The sequence below is a fragment of the Mycteria americana genome, chromosome 2 (genome assembly GCF_035582795.1).
Source record: "Mycteria americana isolate JAX WOST 10 ecotype Jacksonville Zoo and Gardens chromosome 2, USCA_MyAme_1.0, whole genome shotgun sequence".
Lineage (NCBI taxonomy): Eukaryota > Metazoa > Chordata > Aves > Ciconiiformes > Ciconiidae > Mycteria > Mycteria americana.
This window is the reverse complement of record NC_134366.1, coordinates 42,121,484-42,144,525: the sequence shown is the minus strand read 5'-3', so window position 1 is coordinate 42,144,525 and position 23,042 is coordinate 42,121,484. Positions and strand designations below refer to the sequence as shown.

The 23,042-nt window shown below is 36.1% G+C and overlaps 1 protein-coding gene across 1 annotated transcript in view; it reads left to right on the top strand.

Moving 5' to 3' along the window:
* LOC142405550 (zinc finger protein 385D) overlaps positions 1–23,042 on the top strand; it is a 166,538-nt gene that overhangs the window by 95,238 nt on the left and 48,258 nt on the right. Inside the window, exon 4 of the mRNA XM_075493140.1 lies at positions 4,680–4,842. Coding sequence (XP_075349255.1) covers positions 4,680–4,842 — 163 coding nt within the window. The remainder of the gene's footprint in view (positions 1–4,679; positions 4,843–23,042) is intronic.

Genomic DNA, 23,042 nt, shown 5'->3' with positions numbered 1-23,042 from the left:
ATGACAACATGGAGCAGAACGCTCTCCACAATGGACATCTTTCAAAACGTATTGTGAAATGAGAAATACATAATAAAGGATAATTGGATTGAATTTTTGCACGGAAGAATCAGTGGAACATATTCACTACACTTTTTAGAAAGTTCTTTTCTTTGAGCTGGCTTTTATTATGAAAGTATTGCCTAGAAGGAATGACTGAGGCAGGAAAACAATCCGTAAGAAGATTGGTAATATGAGAAGGACCAGGGAGGATATGAAAAGGGTAGAAGATGCAGTGCTGCTGAGTTGAAAACTCTCTGAGAATAGGAGACCCTTTTTTGTCTCAATGCACAAAATTAAGCACAATGTTTTTGTTGGACCAATGCCTAAAGAACATAAGTGAGAAGACGTGATTCACTGAAGTACATTAGTCAGGCAGACAAACTTATTTTGAAGACTTCCACGTAGATATGATGACTGTAATTGTAAGAGAATACTGTCTGGATTGTCTAAAATCTTTCTCATCATATTTTACATATTGTAATTTGCTTGGTAATATGATGTCCTTATGGTAATTGTGGTACAATGTTGCACTTAAGCAAAGAAAATACAACTGAGTTTTGACACTATGCCTGTTATTTTTAACTGCTCACACCTGCATGTAGAATTTTTTAGTCTTTTATTGTATGTGTATGTCTACGTGACTATTACATATATATACAATAAATGTTTATATAGACAAATACACGTTTTATATTCTAACAATTTGAGAAGGTTACAAAATGTAAGGATTAGAAAGGTCCCTGATAATTCAGGATAAATACATGGAAACAGAGGAAATTATTTGCTTTGCAAAAGAGATGCTTAAACTGACTTGTACTGCTCAACTAGGTAGGACTTCATTACAAATAACCTTGAAAAGTGTTTTGATATTTAGACATCTTGCCATTTCCTTGAAGTAATTCTCATAGACCAAAGTTTGTCTACATGTAATTTGCAGGATCAGAGCCCTCAAAATTTAGCTAAGGATCCTTGAGTTTTCAACTTCAGATAAAAAGTAATAATCTACCTTTTACTTTGTTGTTAGACATCTTTTTCAAGAATGGATGTTGTTTCTTAAAGTTCACTGTAATGTTGCACCAGCAATATTTGACATACTTCTCATACTTCATCACTGACTGGGTCACACGTTAGCTGACAGTGACTTGTCTTCAAAGTGCTAGGGTTAATTCTGTGCATCAAACATGGAAACCATGATGTGAGAAACAAACTTGGAAACGATGATGAAAGAAGAAAGTAAGCTCTTTCTTCAGGTATTCTTCTAATGTGTTCTTTTGTAATCATAAAAAGAAACAGAATTTAATATTAGAGGGGTTTTAGGATAGCTGATTGACTATGATTATGAAGTGTTCTCTAGTAATAGGGAATTTTTCCTTTAGGATTGTCCTGAATCTCTTTCATTTGAGAGAACATCTGACTTTAGATCAAACAGTTGTTTCTCAAAGGGGACTGGCTTCCATCAAGATGAACAATTGTAAAAGTCAGTACCCCTTTACAAAACATGGAAAGGGAAATCCTCCCTTGATTCCCATCAGCTTCTGTAGAAGTAGGGTTTCACCTGTAACCTCTGCTCATAACTCATCTGAGCAGAACTTCTAGCACAACTTGGTAAGGTAATACATAAACATGTTTATATTATCTTCCTGCATTTTGCAACTGTTGAACTCTGAAGCGTTCCAGAAGGAGACGCTTTTATGCATTGCATTTTATGCTCTATCTTATTTTTGTATTTAACCTACAAGTAAATACCATTTAAGTAATGAGTTTTATAAGCTACAAGTAAATGCCATTTAAGCAGTGAGGATTATTTTAGTTCTCTTTCGGCTGCAAGAAATGATTCAGGGAGGTACCATATTTTATGTTGCTGTGCTGAAAAAGATATTTATGGATATTTTCCCATTTCCTCCATCTTACTCTTGCAAGGAAAGATAATGACAAACCTTTTTTTTTTTTTTTTTTTTTTTCTTTTAGGGTTCCAGTTCAGTTGTAAAAGTTCAGCATAAACTAATTTGGAGCTGGTTAAATGCTTAGGGGCAATCTGTCTGCTCTCACATAGAACTACATAGAACTACCATTAACGTGCCAGCTACAGTTATATTGAAACAAGCTCAGATGGTTTCATGTCCCCACAGAGGATGGAGACTTAAACTTTGAAATAAAAAAGGCATAAAGATCTTCTTTAAGCAGAGGCTGAGTAAACTGGCAGCACTCTGTGGGAAGTGAGTAATGGACAACTCTGCTTAGCAGCCATCGTACTTGTAAATTTGAGCAACATGTTTCTACTTTGGAGCAATTTCATTCATATATTTCAGAACACTGAAAAGGTCACCAATTTATACATAGAGCCTCATTGTATATTCCTTATGCATCCAACACTCTGCTTGAGTTCAGGTTTGTGGAGCTGTAGCTGTGAGAATTTGGAGGGAAGAGGACTATGGATGCAGGAGACATAGACCTGGGGTGCTCTGCCAACAATTCTGTGACGAAAGTTGAGCTGTGTATCAAACTAATATCAACATTCATAATTCAGTATTAAGGACCATGTTCTGACTACCTTTGTGATACTTGAAGAATGACACTATTAGTTAGAGAAAACAAGTGCAGTCAGAATCTGGAGCTGACTGATAATGAAATTTGACTAGAAATGTAAAAATAGTTGACATGATAGCAACATGAGGATGTACTGTATAATGTCATTTTTAATACATCATTGTAACTTGACACTGGTCCTTCAGTTTAACAATAATTAACATCTCTTGACTGTGTGTATTTGGCTTACAGTATGTCTCAATGTTATGTGTTGGGAATTGTAAAAGGTGCATGATTGTGCTGTTTCTGTTCAAGTTGTTTCTAATTAATAACTTCACTGTCCAGTGTTCTTTCAATAAGGGTACCTAATACAATATTTACATTATTTTAGGTTTAAAGAACTGGCTTTTCAACCAAACTGAATGATGCATCTCAATATACAAGAGCGTATGCATGTGTGTATATCTATGCATGTATACACATACACATATATGTGTTTATTGGTTTAGACAAGGTCTCTCACTTCTTTTCTACTCACCTTGAGCTTCTCAAATCTCAGGCATCTGGAAGGAATCATGACTTTTCATGAAAGCTGAAAGTCATAAAACTTGAGATTAATTAATATACACCCTTACTGTGATATTCACTAGAACTTCCTCTCTCCCCAAAATTCAGCACATTAAATAACATTAAATAAAGGTCTAATGACTAACAGATGCCAGATAATGCAGGGTTCTTCTACCTGCATGAGTGGCTTAGTGAGTCAAATGACTGTGTCATTTTATCCCTTTGATCCTTTGAGTTTGCAGCCACTAAATTACATACGTGGGTTTTTTTCTTCTTCTGATTCCACAATAGAAAGCATTTACCTTTCTTTTGTGTTCTAAGTATCTGCTATTGTTTCATGCCAGAAACAAAATACTGACCTTTGTGGGTCCTTGGGCTGACCCAGCATAGTTGCTTTTCATTTGTTCAATTCTGCAGTAGCTAAATTTTTACTGTTTTTCTAGAGTCTTAATTTCTCTTTCAAGTAAGAAAGGAGTTGCTTTCAATAGAGTTTGAAGTTCAGCAATAAAAATATAAAGAATTTTTCGGGTTGTTAACTTAACTGGAAGACTATCTTTCTTATAAGAGTGTAAACAATTAGAGAAGAAATAAACTCTGAATATTCATACCAATTACAGTGGGGTTTGTATAAGGTTCAATCTTATACTTCAAATACTATTCTTAAAATATATTTGCAACATAAAATAAATGAAGAAAAGTTGGTATTAACTCTTAGAATAATAAAGATACTTTCAGTGTAATACACAAATCTTAATAGCAATGCACATACAAATCTATTTTAGCTTAACAATATCAGGTAACCAAAATATATTTGGGACTGTGGCAGGATTTGTGTGAGCTTTCTCCTTTGAAAGGATGCTCCTGGCTTTGAATTTCAAACACTACCTTTTGTAGCAGGTGGACAAAAGTAATCCTTTTTTTTTTTTTAAGAAAGCCAGCTAATTGCATGTCTGCCTCACATTCAGTTAAATCTTTGGTGATGGGCTTTGAAGAGAGTGTTTAATGTTTTGCTTTCTTTTGTTTGGGCTTTGGTTTTGGTTTGGGGGTTTTTTGGTTTGTTTTTTACTGTCAGTCTTTGCTGAGAAGTTCCTGATACCACTGTTAAAAGTAAACCGTTCTTTGAAGGAAGCTTTGACGAAATCTCAAGTTTGAAAGAGAAATTGGAAAAGTGCAAAGCTACTGGGAGGAGAGTGCCTTCCTTCCCTTTGCCTGAGAATTTTTTTTTTTTTTTTTTTTTATGCAAAAGCAAAAGAAGTCTTGATAGAAAAACTAATGGTAGCATGGTAGACTAAAACATCCTTATTTTGGTCTGAAAGTAATATACTGTTATACAGTAATGTACTGTATTTATGGAATTGGGGTTGCTTGAGTATTTTTTCCATTGTTTTCCAAGCATCATTCTAAATATAATTTTCTGTTTGGTCACTACTTGGATAATGTGAATGGTACCCATTATTGAAAGGTAGTCTGTATTTGTACTAATACAGAGAATGCCAGTTTAGAAATGAGCCTGATTGCATGGTTCATTTTGTTCTCCTTTGTAGAGCCAGGCTGCGGCCCACTACAAAGGCACTAAACATGCCAAGAAGCTCAAAGCACTGGAAGCCATGAAAAATAAGCAGAAATCTGTTACTACCAAGGACAGCGCAAAGACTACCTTCACTTCCATCACTACCAATACCATCAATACCAGCTCTGACAAAACAGGTTAAGCGACAATCTTTGTTGGTTTTGTTTGTTTTGTTTTTTTTCTTGTTTAATTCCATGTCTGTTTGGTTATGTGCTTGCCACATTGATTCATGCTCGATCCATCTTTCTGTGTGATATTGATTTCTTTTAGTCCCTTCAGTAGGCTGGTGAGAGTATGATAGACATGTAACCGATTTCTCTTAGTGCAAAGAGGCTTGTCATTCTTTTAGGACAGAATGCAATACTCATGACTTGATTAATTTTTATAGTGGCTAAACTATTTCATATCAACTGATCTAAACCTTCTAATCTGTATGCAGTATCTCTATAAATAATTACATATGGCATATTTCTTTTAACCACAAACAATGTAGCAAATTGCACTACTTGTGTCTAGAAGCCTCTTACAAAAGCATTGTTAGTAAAAACCTAATTTTCATAAATTTCAAACATTGCATTATTTTTTTAAAATGGCTCTTGCATGGTTTTGAGCTGGAAAATAGCTGTATAACCTCTATTCCACACAATCAGGTAAGTGCTATTGATGCCAATTATTCTGCTTAAATGAGTCTTCAGACTGAAATAATATCTTTTAAATTATTGTGTGCGTAAAAGGTACACCTTTGCAAATAAAGTCTATGTGAGTATTTGGTAAAGTCAACAGGATTTTATTAAGCTCACATTTTAAATATGTGGCTATTGTACCAGAAATTTCGAAGGAAGGTTGTAAGTTCACTGAAGGGTAGTCTACTATCTCACAAGGTATGACTGCTCTTATGTATGAAGGGATACAGTTTGCGTATTTAGCCATAATCAACCCCCCTTCCCCAAACAAGCCAAAAACAGCCACAGCAAAAAAGCCAAAGCTGTGAAACAAGAGAGACCTTTCTACTGATGCTGAAAACTGCTCATTTGGAACCACTTCTGATGCAGTAAGTTTAGCATTGTAAATGGATGTGCACTAACCAATTACAGTATAACAAAAAAGTACCTTGCAGACATGTGTAGTACTTTCCTTAAGATACATCTTTGCTGTATTTTTTATAGACAGATACCTCTCTGTCTATCTCTCTGTATATATATCTTTGTTAGAGCCCTTTATTATAGACACCATATGTTTTTATGGAGATTTATATCCTAATTATAATGGGATTGCTTTAAAAAACTATCGTTACTTTATTTTCGTGGTTGTTACCAAAAAAAAAAGAAAGAAAATATTCCGAGTACTTTTGTTTCTATGATGAAAGAAATGAAGCATGGGAGAATAGGACCAATGTCGAAAGTTATTTACGGAAATATATATGTTTCTAAACATACAAATACCTTTTAAAGTTTCTCCTGCTGTTACGTGTTGGCATGTTCAGAACAGAAAGGGGGATGTTGCATGGAAAGAGTGATTTATTGTTTACAAAATATGATCTAGTGATTGGAGAAAATAACTGAAGAAAAAAGAGATCTTTTTAAGCTTTAAAATGTATTATTCAAAAGCTTTTATCTTATGTTGTGTAAGTTTGAAGGATTTTCCAAGGTGCTTTAAAACCAGTCTAAGTCTTTCCATCAGGCTTTGAATTAGATCCTTGACAAGATATATGAACTGCCTTGTATCCAAGGTCAGTAGTACAAATCAGTTTTTGTATTGGCATAAGTAAGAAAACATCAGAAATCTAGTAGCACACAAAAGCAATGCAGGGGTTTCCTCAGCTTTACACAGAGTGACTTCCTGGATTAATTTCATAGAATGCGTGAATACATATATGTATGTACATGTATACATATATGTATTCTCTGTTAGAAGTACTGACCTTAATGGCATTCTGAAAGACACATATGGATGTTAATTGACAAACAGACCAAAATCTGACAATTTCACAAAATACCGAGAGCCATATTCAGCTGCTGGCAAAAGCCCTATTCAACTGGTGGCATTCAAAGAAAGGCGGCCGCTTCTATCCAAATGCAAGTACAGTTATTACAGGTCAACATTGATGGGACTGGCAGTAGAATAGCATCCTTGGTGTAAATTACCCTTTGTAGAATCAAGCATGTATGCATAGATGAGAAAAAAAAAAGAGGGGAAAAAAGAAAATTTTGGGTACCTAAAAGGATGAAATTTTCTATTAAACATGACAAGTTAAAAATTTCATAAATCGGATTTTCTTTCCTTTCCAGTTGTTCTGTGTCTTATATTTGCCTTATAGAACTTTTAAGGGCAAAATGATTTCTGAAAGACAGAATAACATCAGAATATACTGCACAGTGTGAGTTTGCACATTTGTAAATCATCACAGTAAATATTCTGATAGTAATATGCAGTTCTGAGGCAATAGTTGTACTAATGAATATAATTCATTAATTAATCTTTCATAGCTAGAAAAAGTTCTATTACTAAGTCCCTGCACTCGTGATCATTCAGAACATAAGCTTTTTCTACAGTATTTTAAAGCTCTCTGCTGAAGATTAATACTTGATCCCAAATACACTGAGCATAGGGTCAAGTTCATATCACCTCCAATATATCATGTACAGCAGTGGTTAAATGCTGAATTACATGTCAGTCACAGCACATTGGTCAGGACTTCAGTTCAATGGTTCTGCGTACCCTTAGCAGTTCCAGCAAACAGAATGTCATCAGGAAATCTGCAGTGGTATGCAATGAAGATTATGAAGAAGACCACACAGTATACAAACTGATTCAAGAGCTAAAGCAGCAATTTTTTATGTTGCTTATCCTGGAACTATTTTGTTACACGTGGTGCCAGCATGTGTTATTGCAATAAATAATGGAGACAGTGCAACCCACAATGTAAACGGACTCCTTAAAACCTTTCATAAATGATTCCTGGTGATTAAACGATGTGTTAAGGAGAAAACATAAAATATGGGGTCATTTTGCTCATTCTGTGAAAGTCACTATGTTTTTTTACCCCTTTAAACAAACTTTTAGAATTATTAGAATTCTTGAACTTGAGAAATCTTTGGGGGAATGAAATATCATGAAGAGTTATGTTGGCAGACACATAATGGACAATGCCATTCTCAACATGTGGGAACTTTGTTACCAGTTCTATTATTTAACATCCTTCTTTCATCTGTATTTACCATTTATTATGTGATACCTGTAGTCACTCAGGACAGAAAAACAGAAAGCATGACCATTCCAAAGACAAGCTCAATTTATGGTAGTATACAAGCCATATTTCAGTATTTCTGGATTCTCTAATTCAAGGGGTGAATAAAAATTCATATTTTCACCATATATTAACATACATGCATACATACTCCCTGACATAAAATTGTTAAATGTCCTTAATAGCTTTACAAATTGACCCTCCTGACAAGGTATATTTTCCTCATAAAGATGCTTCACACCTTCACTTTGGCTGTAAGGACAGATAATTTAGGAACACCTTTCAGAATATATTTAGATACACTGTGTTCTATCATCCTAACTATATGTCCTGTCCAGTAAAGTCATTATCCCGCACTTGGATTTTTTGAATCTAGAATGAGTGTCCAAGATTATATCCATGGAAAAAGATATCCCTATAGTTGTTGCATATGTCTAAATATTGATCTTTTCCAAAGCTATTTGAAGTTAAAAAGGACTCTCCATGACCACATTATCACAAATTAGGTCTTGAAGATTAGGGCTATTTTTATTTATTTATTTATTCAGCAGAGAATTCAGCATGAGTTAGATCATTTGTTATCAACAGAGAAGAAGGAATAGACCTTTCCAAGGGGGGAAAACATGTCCTTGGGAGCCATCGCTATGGCAGTCTTTAACGTTGCTTTTGAATGTTATACCCTATGTCTTAAATCCTATGTACTTAAATGCAATGAACAGCTCTTTAAAACAGAGAAAAATGTGATGAACAGAAAAAGAGTGTATCTGGGCCAAGGCACAGACAAGACCATCTATCATTAGTACAGCCTTAACAGCTAAGAGACCCCAATGCTGTCAGAGAACAAAATACTGGCGCCTGTCCTAAAGAGCTTACAGCCTACACATAAGATGAGAGACAACTTAGGGAGATAGACACTGTTAGCATAACGGGCAGGTGTTTTAAAAGAGCAGTAGCATAAACATGAACATGTTTATGCTGTGTAAAGGCATCACAAGAAATGAGAACGCTGAAGGATGGATTAGAAGGAAAAGCAGGAGGGTTTTTTTCTAGATACTGAACATATGTGTGGGTAACAGCATGGTACAAAGCATAAATTCTCTTATTTTCCTTTCACTGGCACATTCTTCTCTGTGGGAAAATTTTAATTGAGCTACTCCTTTCCAGTCCTTTTGTTTTTTTCTTTTTCTTTTAATCTAAGAAGTGATAGGATATTTCTGGTGAGCAGATGAAACTCGCTCCTGAAATAACAATTTCAGCCCAGCTGGGATAATTCTGAAATGGAGAACAGGTGCTGTAGGAGAGAGTAGCCAGTCTGGCAAGGTCTTGGGCATAAAAAAAGGAAGGCAGGAAGGAGAAAGAAATCGGAAATGGTGTGGTAAGTCAGGGTAAGCTTTGAAGGAGGAAGAAAGGAAGATGGCATGAAATGGAGAGATTCAGGAAGATATGTTGGAGCGTGGCAGCCACAAATACCACAGAATCACAGAAATTTTGAGATTCTGTGAGGACACCTCAAAAGGGACACCTGGAGATTGACTAGATCACTCCTGCAAGTCAGAGCAGGGTCAGCTAGAGCAGGTTGCTCAGTATCTTTTCCAGTTGGGTTTTGAATATCTTCACAGCCTTGCTGGACAACCTGTTCTGGTGTTTGACCACCCTTAGAGTAAAGAAGAGTAAAGAAGTTTTTTCTTGCATTTAAGTCCAATCTCCTGTATTTCAGTTTGTGCCTGTTATGTCTTGTCCTGTCACTGGGCACCACTGAAAAGAGTTTCTGGCTCTGTCTTTTTTCCTCCCTGCCCCTGATCCCATCAGGTATTTAGACACATTGATAGGATCCCCATGAGCTTTCTCTGCTCCAGGCTGAACAGTCCCAGCGCTCTCAGCCTCTCCTCATACAACAGATGCTCCAGTCCATCACCTTTGTGGCCCTTTGCTGGACTCCAGTATGTCCATGTCTCTCACGTACTGGGGAGCACAGAACTGGACCCAGCACTGCAGTTGTCTCACCAGTGCTGAGTAGATGGGAAGGATCACCTTCCCTGACCTGCTGACAACAGTCTTGCTGATGCAGCCCAGGATGCCATTGGCCTTCTTTGCTGCCAGGGCACACTGCTGGCTTATATTTAAAGTGGTATTCACCACGACCCCAGGCCCTTCTCCACAAAGCTGCTTCCAGACGGTCAGCCCCCAGCCCAGACTGGTGCATGGGGTTATTGCTGCCCATTTGCGGGACTTTGCATTTCCATTTGTTGAACTTCAAGGGACTCCTGTTGTCCCATTTCTCCAGGTCCGGGTCCCTCTGAATGGCAACACACCCATCTGGTGTACTAGGCACTCCTCGCAGTTTTTTATCATCAGCAAACTTGCTGAGGGTGCGCTCTGTCCCATCGTCTGGGTCCTTAATGACGACTTTAAACAATATTGGCACCAATACCAATTCCTGGAGGACTCCGCTTGTAACTGGCCTCGAACTTTGTGCTGCTGACCACAACCTCTTGAGCCTGGCAGTTCATCCAGCATTTTTCCTATTATCCTTTGTGTCTTTTTGTAAAAATGAGAACTCAGAAACTGTAAGAAAAAACTAAGAGTAAGCTCAAAGAACTAAAATGGAAATGATTAAGACTTATCCAAATCTCTAAATTCTACTAATGCATGGCTTTAATAGGTTTGCACTAGTTTTCCATCAGGCAAATCACATTGAATTTATGTAATATGCATTACTGTTATAAAACATATTTTACATGCAATTAAAATTTTTAAAAAAATCATTGATGGGACCTGATTGAAATGCAAAGCTCTTTCTCTTGCAGTTTAAATTCTTTCTTTATGTCCTTCTGTTGAAATATGTGACAAATTCAGAGGGTTTTTTTTCAGAGCTGTTTTATTCTTTTTAAGTGTACTTCATGCCCTGTTATATACTGTGTCGTCTTTGTGTGTTGGGCCTTTTTTAATAATTCCACAGTGCATTTTGTCACCCTTGCAACCTTTAACTGTGCTTCTGTGGGATGACTCAACAGTCTACAGATACTGGGAGTAAAAGCTAACACAGATCTGTTGCCTTAACATCAGCTTACCCTGGAGCTGAAGTTGGTCTGTAGATATGTAGGGAGTGGCAATAATGTGTTGCACAGTATGCAGAATGTCGTATGCCATGACTGAGATGGAGAACTCGGCTTCAAATGCAAGGAGTGTTTTAACAGAATGAAATTTACTGCACTGCTTAGACTGTTCATCTGTACTTCTGGTTTTATTGAATATATAAAGGAGAGAAGGGCAGAGGTTATTAAACAAAATATTCATTGAGAGCCTAGGTGGAATTTCTTTGACCAACTATAGACATACATATTGATGCTAATTGCACTGGCTTCTCCTTAGTGTGAGAGGAAATCATGTCAATGAAGACTAGGGCACAATTAATCTTATTCTGAAGTAAACATCTATAATAAACCAGATGAATGGTGAAGACCTGAGAAAAAGTATAAAAAATGCCTGTGGTGACTAGGTCAGATATAAACTGCTATGCTGATACCTAAAGTTAGCCGAGACAAATTCCAACCTCTGTGACCAAATTGCCCTTTCCTTCAATGTGTCCATTTTTTTTCCACAGGTTTTGATTCTTTTTAACTGAATCATGAATTGCTCTCTAAGAATGTGATGCTCAGTGCTCAGTGAGTTGTGTTAGTTAATTCTGAATGATCATGTAACAAATGACACTATTTCTGTCAAGTGGAAATTTCAATATGCTTTTTAATAGCTTTTAGATTTCCCACTGATGAGAAGCAAGTTTCTTGATTTTTGTTTGTTTGTTTTTAAAAAAACATGAACCTTTTTCTCATCTAATTTTTTAGGCATGGAAAGAAAATTATTGCCTAATAAAGGTAGACTGCTGGAGCATGTATGCTTTTGTATTAAAATAGTAACTTCATCTTTCTCGTATTACATTCAACCATAGGTGTCCTAGTGAACACATTCTATTAGAACATTGTGTCTCTTTTAGGTCTCTAGTAAGGAGTCAAGGGACTCTGGTATTAGTCAGTATGTGCTGCTTAATTTAAGATTCAAAACTTCTGCTCTAAATTATAGGAAAAAGTTTTCAAACGTAGTGCTCAAATGAAAACTTGGTCGTATGACTTTATAGAAGGGCAACATATAATTGACTAGTACTACGGCAGTTTCATTTAAAAATATGAAAAAATATTCTTTGAATATATTTATATGAATATGTTTCTGTATGTTTATTTGCAATATTTGCCCTTCTCTGTTCAAGACAGGTAATTAACTGTTGTTTCTTCCAATAACATGGATTAGCACACCTTGCTTGCTTTCTTTTATCACTTAGATAGTCAAAGCAATGTGTACGTTAGCTCTGTATGTAGATGTATTTGTGCAGTTCTTGGTTCAGCTCCAGAACCTGTAATGGAAGGGAACTTCCATTTGAAAATGAAAATCAGTTTCCTCTTATCTCTGCTTTCCTTTTATTTCCACTTTCATTTTATCTCCCTTACATTCAGTTTTTGAGCTTATTTTCTTTCTTTATTATAAACATACGTTTTGGTAATGGCTAGGCTTTAAGGTTTATGAGGGCTTCCATATATTAAGAATTATTGGATTATTTCTGATGTTGCTTGGTGTAGCTACCCTATTTTATCATTTACTCTTTGAGTTATTTGTTTAATCCTTTGTTCTTAATGGCAAACCACCCTAACTTTTCCTTTCTTAAGGAAAGCTGAGGAAGACATGCTGCTGTATTTATGACATTAACATATATTTAACTAAAAGTGCCACTGCCTATCTATTAGCATTTTTATAGACAGCAGATTTTCTTGTAATCTTTTGTAACTAAAATAAATTCTATTTCTAATAATGATACAAATGTCAACTGTATTTAAAATTCAAAATAGTATTTAATACTATTCAAAATCTGCTGGTGAACACAGAAACAATTTACTGTATGATCCCAGTGTGCAATTTGCTGGTACAGCTTAGGCAGGGTATACCCTTGTATATGTAATTATTATATTAAGGATGTTTAATCTACGAGGACAATTCAGTGCAGCCTGTTTGTATATCTTAGCCGTTGTTTTGTTTCCGTATGCTTTATTATATCATAAATTGTGCTTTTATTTTGGCAAGTCATTTCTTCAGATCATTTCAGCATTGCTTAAGGCACAGCAGAATTAACAGGCTAATTCTGGGTTTAGGCTTGTGAGATCCTGGACGTAAATTGATTTCCTTTGCAAGTCAATGTTTTAGTACACATCAAACCATAACAATGACCTTGAAGCTTGAATTTGTAAGGATTTTTACTTTATATTAACTTGTTTGAGATATTTTGGGTGGAGCATTCCAAAGTTGCAAGGGTGAAATAATAAATGAGGAGTAATTGCTTGGTGATTAGCACAACACAGATTGATTTCAGAGCCAGCTATAGGACTTCGTGGCCCACTTCCCAATCACCCAATTCTGAAAGTTCAACTTTTTCTTTTTCAATTTTATTTGAATGAAAAATCTTTAAAAGAAACTCTAGTCTGAAAGAGATGTTCTTATTTTCTGATTGTCTTGTCATTTGCTTGGAAATTAGAGATTACTGATTCACAGCCTATCCGTTCTCGTAATCAAATGCTTGGAAAATTCAGCCCAAAACAGTAAAATTTAACCGTGCTACAACATCTTTCACTTTAAATTACCTATGCTTTGACTTTTCCATACTTCAGACGATCTGTAGCTAACTGCAGCACAAAATGTTATCAGCATTCCACAGACTGTTGTACCAATTTTGCATTAGAGCTTGATGGTAATTTGGAAGACAATAGCTTCTCTTTTGATCTCGATGTAGAACTAGGGCTTTTTCTTTCTTTCAGAGTGTAGCTAAATGGCGATATAAAAATTACAGTAATTTATGTGTGCCTCAATTGATCATGAATGTGCAATAAAATCCTTCTTTGCTTGCATCTACGTACGCTGAGAGCTTCGTCATATGAGCACCATGTGTTTTCTGTGGACCCAGCTGCTTTTGATTGGGATTGCCTTGACAACAATTTTATGCTTGAATAATCCTGCAGATAGAAACTGCTGTCAGTTACAACATCTGTATCAGCCTATTGAATCAGTACGAAAGTCCAATACTAACAATGGTATTGTTCGTAGGTCTGAAAAGCATTTTCTATTGAAATATTAAATAGGGTCTTTCATAGTATCTCAGGGATATGTCAGCTTGGTTGCTGCATGCCCATAGTTGTAACTACTAGAAATCTTGGGAGTAATCTTCTGTTTATCAGATATCTGTTTAGCAGTTATTCATCAGTATTGCTCAAAAAACTGGATCAAGCACTGTAGCATGTATCTGCTTAATGACTCATTCTTCATGGTGTGTTTTGTTGTTACTTTGGGAATTGCATTGACACTAGCTAGCAGGATGGGTCTGAAGGCTCCGCAGTTCTAGCCTTTGGGATTGAAAAAAAATTATGGTATTGCAGTCCTAGATCCTCTTCCAAGTTTTTATTGTAAAACATCAGATTCAGAAGCCTGTTACTATTGCATAATTGTTTATTTTGTCAGTTTACGGACTAATTTGGAAAGGAGCAGAAACTTCTTGATCCAGTGCTCTCAGATAGAATCATAGAATGGTTTGGGTTGGAAGGAACCTTAAAGATCATCTAGTTCCAACCCCTCTGCCACAGGCAGGGAGACCTTCCACTAGACCAGGTTGCTTAAGCTTAGTAAAGTATCTTCAGCAACAGCAAACATCAAGTTATCTTGAGAAAAAGCATAGCTGTGACTTCAATATCTGTTTGAGGAGGAAAGTAAAGATGCGGTTAGTCTTCATGCACCTGAACTCTGTGCTTCTTAGACTTAGTAGTAGTAGTTTTCCATGTACTAAATGGCTTGCTTATAGGTAATTCAAGCAGGCCACACTTATAACTTTACAATAGGTATTTTAAGAGTCTCTTATTCTCAAAATTCATATAGTGTTTCAAACATCTTGAATAATTATTGTGTATTTCTCATTTCATCTTTGTGCATTCTGTACTCCATTGTGATACGTCAAATAGCAGTCTCCCAGTATTAAAACTCTTGTTTTATGGCATGTCCATAGCAGAATTAGTATCAAAGGAGCTAGAACAATTTATGTAAATTAGAAATTAAGAACTACAGAATATTATTATAGGAAACAAATTGATACAATAATAAATATAGGCTCATTAAGGGAAATAAAAAGGTGCTTTTAAGAGTAACAGGAGCCAAGGAACTGTGTCTGATAGATTTGATTTGAGGAGGGAAAAAAACAGCTTACTTACCTAAACTTCATGATAATGTTGATGTCTAAAGGCTTTCCATGCTAATGGTAACATTAAGTGTATTTAACCACAAGTACTAAATTAGAAAACAGTTGAGGAAAAGTTGCATATGAAGGGTTTCAAAGAAGCAGATAAAGAGCTTTCTGGATAAACTGTTATGTTTTTCTGTACATTGTAGACACTGTAGAAAATCCAGAGGACTAGAAGAAAGTTAATGTTGTGTCAGTATTCACAAAAACAGGATGAATCAATTATTTATAGGTCTATCAGCCTGACAGCAATCTTGGGAAAAATAAAGCAACAGCTGACAGGGGACTTGAGTACTGAAGTAAATGAGATCAATTATATAGTGACAATGAATATGAATTGATAGAAAGTTAGACTTTCCTACCTAAAATTGGTTTTATGAGATTATATATTTGATAGATAAAGGATAAGCATGCTGATGCTTTGTGTTTGCATGGCTCTAGAATGTGCAGAGGTTAAAAATTATCTAAAATACTGAATGATGCTAAAAATACTAAAAATTATACTAAAAATTATCCAAGATACTGAATGATACAGAATTAATATGGAACATATTAAGTGGATTTAAGCCTGCTAATTATAGGCCTTGGAATGCAATCACAAGGTACAAGTTAGTGTAGAAATATTCCAGTGAAATCCTTTTGGAAGAGGGTCTTAACTCCAGTCTAATCTTACATCATCATTTACCTGCAAGGAATTATACAGTCTTTACAAATTGCAAATGGCACAAAAATTAGAGTTCTGGAAAAGTAATAAAGATGAGCTGGAGATTCAGTGAATCAAATGCTTTTAATACAACAAATTGTATTGTTCTCAGGAAAGAAGGATAAAGAATTTATTGAAAAGTTGCGGGACTTCATGTAAAGATGAAGACAACTTGGGAGTACATGGTTAAATATGAGCAATACAGGAACCACTGGTGTAGTGATGTTTCCAGAAAGCCTTGTGAAAGAGCCTTTTTTTGAGGGTAATGGAGGAATGTAAAGATATTAGTTTCTTTTATTACTGTAAATGAACTATATTATCTATTTTTTTCCAAAGAATATCATCAAATTGAGTGGAAACTTAGGAAGATCTAATACAATTATTTAAGAATGGTTTAATAGTGAAAGACCTAATGAGATAGATGCATTCAAATTCAGTATTTACTTTATCAAAGAGAATGTAAGCAGTTTTCATTACAGTCTATAAAAATTTGCATGAAAACAACAATCTAATAGTAAAACAGCTCCTAGTGGTTGGGAGGTGTGGCAATATCCAAAGACTGCAAGTGGAAAACAGTTAGCTTCATTACACAATCAAGACAAAATATTTTTAACACTGAGAAGGATTACAACATATACAAAATCTCATGTGGGATTCTCATAATCATTTGACCAAAGCTATTAGGTTTGACTCAGGAATTAATAATGAAAGTCCTCTGAGCAATGTTCTGTTGTATGTCAGAGAAAACTGTGGACATACGTATTTTTTTCTGGCTTCAAATATATAATTTGTCTTCCTGACTCCTCCCAGAAAAAAAGTCATTGCTGCCTGGAGACTGCAGATCTTGTGTATTATACATTTGAGGTTTTCTGTAATGAAGTCCTTTATGTGGAGAATTAATAGTACTTAAATTTAAACATGAGACCAATTCATTTGACTTGAGTCAAACAACATGCATTTTCAAAGCTCAAGAATTGGTTCTTGAAGTATGTCCTACCTAGGTCACAATAATTTATTGTTCTGTGTTTTGCACAGGACTGGACAAGTGAATAGTGCTTGATTAAATAAAGCCCCAGAAAATTATAATTACTCGTATAGATTTGTCTAGATAGACAAAGGCTTTATGGTGCAAAGCTGCCTGTACCCTGACTCAGTGTCCTTAGTTATGTCACAAAATTGACTCCAGATAGTTAAAGATGTTTTATTTCTCTGGAAGACTAATTTATTTCTATTATTAAGCCTGCTTTAGTATTTTCTTTTTGTGTCATTACTAGAATATGAATTAAGTGAGAATTAAAATTCATGTTTTAATTCCCAAGTTGTATACTTTCAAGCATTCTTTCTACTTCTTTCAATCGGTATTTAGTACTGTTTCCACTTCCTTGTTCTACCTCTGATTAGTTTTAAGCCCTATAATAAGCATTTTAGGAGATTCAGAAGGATCTACTTATTTAATCCAGTAGATCTGCACTGATCAAAGCATAGGTAGTAGAAATTACTTTTAGTAACCCATGTTTCCAGCTAAGTGCAAATTTAAAAAATCAGACTTTTTTATCACACTTTTCAAATTATCTCATTTCTGCTTGCAAATAGCCGTTTTCTTACATTAGAGCACTCGAATGAACTCTTTAGTTCATTCACCTTATCACAGGAGTCCTGAGACAGCTGCCAAGCAGTTTTAATCCCTTCCTTTGCTACATTTTACTTTTTACTATTTCTGGTTCATTTTCTGCTCTGCTGGTTTAATAGCTGCAAGTTTCTAGCATCGCCTTAGCAGATCCATCTGAAAGTTGCATCAACAGATTACCCACTTCAGCTATCTAGTCGAATTTGTTTGCAGTAGTTGCCCTTAATAAAGCAACATTTCCCAGTAGGGAAGGATGCCTACCTTTTCTCCTGCTTTCAAATATAAGGACATATCAGCAGCCGTTGATGGCAATACATAGGGAGCTTGAAATACGTGGCAGATCTTGCCAAACAACCTTGTCACGCTTTTCCTGCACGTGCTTCCTAGTTGCTAGTTCCTTGTTACACCACCAGACGCAGGGCAAAGGCAATGGTTTGGAGAAGGGTTAGTGTGTGATCTCCCTCACAGAGTATGGCTAGTGTAAGTGAGCTTCAGAAGCCCAGTTTAATAGATCATTAGTGGGGACACCTCTAGTGTGTGTGTGCACAGGAGTGACAATGCACACAGCCCCTGGGAGCGTGCTGCTTGGGGAAAGCTTCTGTACAAAATCCATAGCGTGGGTGGCAGTATCTCATGACGTGAATCAGCTCTTTTATTTCAAACTGCTAAGATTTGGGAACTTTTAACCCAATAACAATTGCCTTTGTGGCAATAAGCTTATGACTGACACTTCCCTCATGAAAATCCACACACGCTAATCTATCTACAAGAATTTTTTTCTGGAAGCACAAGTCAGGTAGCTGTTTAAGTTTAAATGTAGATTAAATTCATGCACTTTACCTGGATACCTGGATGGTCGGATACTGATTTACCAAGTTGAAGAGAGGAACTAAAAGGGCTTTCATTTCTTCTGCTGATTTCTCACTGCAGTTTGCCAGCCTGAGGTACGTGTTGTGTCATGGGTCCTGCAGCCCCTGCTCCAAGTATCAACAGCGAGCATGGTAACCGCACTACTGAGCGGAGAAGGTGAATTATGCCCGTGATGACTGGAGGAACAACATGGAAACTAATGGAGCAGACGTAAAGTTCATACTGACAAAACTGCTGCCCTGCCAGATTTGGGGGGCCAACCTCCACTTGCACAGGGACTGCATCTCCGTTTCATGTTTTTAGCAGATCCCTGAATGCCTTCTTGAGTCAAAGTCAGGGCACCCATTTAAGGCTCGCTGAATTGTTTAAAAGGCAAGTAACAATCTGTCTGAATATTAGCACTACATAATGGTACTTAACTAGTGTGTTTGGGTAAATTTAAAGGAAAATTACCCAACCCGCTACTGCAAATTTAAACCTTTAATCGTCAGGTTTTTGTTGTTGAGAATTTTTCATGTGTGTTTCACCGCACAAAAAATTGAGATTCTCGTTTATAGTTCTGTTTTTCCTACGCCAGGGGATTCTTCAAGCTCTCCACTGTGATGGCTGTTCACAAATGCTGAGTTGTTACTGGGCTGCCTTTTAATTATCCAATGGTTTGCCTAGCTCCAAGTCAAGGTCCCTGGTTGTCCTCTATCACAACTGTGAAGCCTGCTTCATTACTATCTCCTACTGTCATTTTGTTTTAAGCTTTTTACAATTCCTAGCTAACTTTAAAACAAAGGAAGAAAATTAGTGGAATTTTGGATTAGCACACTCCTACTAATTAGCAACACTGTAGCACTTGTGTTGCGGTTGTCAACACTGTAGCACTTTGTGCTACATTTTGTTGATCAGTAATAGTCTGGAAGAACCATCTGTGACTGGAAATCTGTCTCATTGTTTCCTTCAGGTAATAGTCTTTCTAGTACTTTAAAGAAATTTTTAAAAATGCAAAAATTCACTTTCCAGGACACTTCAAAGTAAACCCTTGAAACGAGAATACTCAGGGGAAAAACAATGATGCAGAGGAAAAAAAACATAATCCAAATGTTGTGGATACTAATCTGGTTCATCCGGAACAGATGTTTATATATTTTGTATTATCCTCAACCTCTGCCTGTATTATTTTTATTCAGTTTGTTACCGACTACTGTTTATGCAAAAAAAACCCCAGCCCACAAACAAACAAACAGACAATCCCAAAAAACAAACTCAAACAAACCCAAAACCCAAACCAGAAAGTTGGAAAGAACAGTTTTTTTCTTTTCTGCTCTTGCACAGAGTTGTGCTACTTTAAACTTAGTGGTTTTCTCTTCATCAGATACTGTGGACGCTGTATCTAATCAAGATGGCTGTCGTCATGGAACTCATGAGATATATTGCTGACATTTCCAGCCTTACATATTTGGGAGTGCATTTATCTTCCTTTAGTAGTGTGTCATCATACTCTGAGCTACGGCTGTTGTGTGCACACTTGCTTTACAGTTGGCAGGGAGCGCTTTCCAGTGGCTGAGCCCACCCTTCTGCCTACTGAGTCCTTCAGTACCAGTTTGAAGAACATGCTCATCTTTTTCAAGGTCATTAGTACATACTTGGGTAGTCTCTGAATCGAGAGACAAGATTTGATATTTTACCAAAGCAAGGAAGTTCTGTGGTACCTTTGATGTGGTTTTTTTAATTGTTTTTTTGTTTTGTTTTGTTTTTTAAATATATCTCTGATTATGCGAACTGAGCAAAGACATATATTTCTTTTCAGTATTCATAGTTAGCCTAATATATTACTAATTGCTTCAGCTCCTGATTTGAAGAATTCTTTATTATTTATTTTATTTTAATGGATTTTTTTTGGCCATCTGACCTGAATATCTGAAGTACTGCAGTATAATACTTGAAGTATTGGCAATAAAGTTCATAAATTGACCAGAAGAAGCCTTAGGAGACTTAAATATTTGATCATTTCACAGCCAGTTTAAGACATTTCTTAATTCAATTTAACTTCAGGTGGGATCATCACCCAAGAGGCCAGGCTTCCAGAAGTTGAATTTGGTTTGAAATTGTACAGAGTTGATGTGGAAAGAAGATGCATCTCTGTGGTACCGAATGGTTGTCTGATGTCAGAATAATGAAACTGACATCCCAAATTTTTATTTCATATATGAACAAATGTGCTTTTATAAAAGAGCTGTGCTTTGGCAACCTAATGGAAGGAAATTTTCATATAAGAAATAATATCCCATGGCGGGGGGGGGGGGGGGGGGGGTGGAACTAGATGATCTTTAAGGTCCCTTCCAACATAACCATTCTATGATACTATAATTCAAATAACATTTATCATTTGGAACATTTCTTTAACCTAGCTTAGCTACAGGCAAGTGAAGCAACAGTGCGATCTATACAAGATTCCTCTTTTGGGTCTCTAAGGAAATGAACGATTCTGATAGAGAACACAGGACTTTATTAGCAGTACAGTCGTGTACAGCTTCTTTTATTTTTTTCCTACTTTAATTATGGCAAAAACTTGCCTGTTTTCCAGATCAGACATACTTATGCATGTCAAACACATAGTTTCCAGCTTTAAAAGAAGTGCTGAAACTCATCATAGTAGCATTATTTATAGACTATTTGTGAAGTTTTGTAAATGTACAGAACATCTACCCTGAAGAGGAATCCTTAAAGACTTACTACTGAAATTTATTTCATCTAGAGCTTCTGAATGGTTAATATGTGTTTAAGTGCATCTAAAGGTTTGGATTATCATTGGTAGAATTTTGCAAAGAACCAGGGAGAGGTTTAAAGAGATTTTCTCCAGTGCTCATTTTATAAATGTATATTTACCATATATCACTGGTTGATAAAGTGTTATGAGTTGAATAAATAGAGATGTTCCAGGCTCAAAGAAGGGGTTATCCAATTTCAATTCAAATGAATCATGTTACTATTATATTGATTTGCACTGAGATTATCAAAGGAGGAAAAAATCCCAGAAAGCTGGGACAGTTTTGAATATAGAAAAATGGGAATAAAACCCAGTGGAATGGAGGGAGGAATTCCTGAAGCTCCAGCTATGTGTTAGAGGTCCATGCTAGATGCAGCATTTCCTATTTGGTAGCTATGTTGCCCAGAGCCCCAGAAGCCACCAAACAAAAAATACAAAGAGCTTCAGGGTTTAGCTAGAGCACTGTATCTGCCTGTCTGTCTGGTATTTATATTGGTCTGTTTTGCATATTCCTCAACAAATTCTAGTCCAGAATGGATCTGGGGCATTTGTTTTGTGCCATACCCTCTGCCAAGCCACGGGTGTTTCTGTCTCCATAGAGGAAGGGACTGTTGCCTCCTTGGGAAGGAGAGTTTACCAGCCCTCACAGATCCTGACAGTAGCAACTTCAATACAAGGAAAACATAACTGATGTAGCACAATATAGCAAAGTGAATTATCTGCTTTAAAATTATGCTAACAAAACATGCTTTTTTCCCTCTATTTGGTCTATATGTGTAAGTTTGCATGAGGCTATGAACATGCTTTGCTGTGCACTGCGAACGTATTACTCCTACAATAGTTATGCCTTCTGCACTTCAAACATTGGACTATAGGTAATTAAATAGATTTATTGTTTGAATTAACTACCTGTTTGCCATTGACACCAGGAATGAGAAATGCTTTCCCTGAATATTTCTTGTGAAGATAACTTGGGGCCTGGCTTTCTAGAAAGCAGAGTCTAGACTATGCCTGTTTTTTAAGTATGAGCATGACAAACATTTATCTGGAGAACTTTGGCATCTAACTTAGGCTATTAAAATATATCATATTAATGTCTTAGAAGACACAAGAAATTGAGACAGTTGATTATAGTGTGCTTGGTGTTAAATTTTTGGCAACTCTTTGCCTGAGGACAAGGTAGTCTCGTAGCTATTATAGCAAAAACACTGGTAGCACCTATTTTACAGCAACTTGTTTTTCAGTGTTTTGCTCTGAGTGAATTAATTAACATATTTATGAAGCTGAGCTATGATTATGATATAATTGCTGATAAATGCCGAGTTGTGGATTCTACCCTGTGTACATCAGGGTTCTGTAAATACTTTTTTTATAATGGCTCCTTGCCCATGGGTGTCTTTGCACTATGACCATCCAGACTAATTTTATTGTCTATTTATGTTGCAAAGTTTGAATGTAATTTGTGGTAGTACCTTACTTATGTATCCTCTGAAACTTCAGACCCTATTTCTCCAGGCGAGTCTTATTACAACTGTATAGAGCTGTAGTAAACCTGGCAGCCAGGTTTATTCTACTTTATGCTTGTAAAAATTCTGACTGTGATCTCAGATTACATATGGATAAAGAACTTTCATGAACAAGTCATCTCCTAAGGAGGAAGAATTTGTTTACTGTAACATAAAACAGAGATCACAGCTAAGGAAAGTGATTTATTTCTACTTAAAACATCCCTCCCCAAACCAAAACATTGTAACAATTTTTGTATCTTAAAATTTCTGAAAGGACTGAATTGATTCAGTTTTTCATGT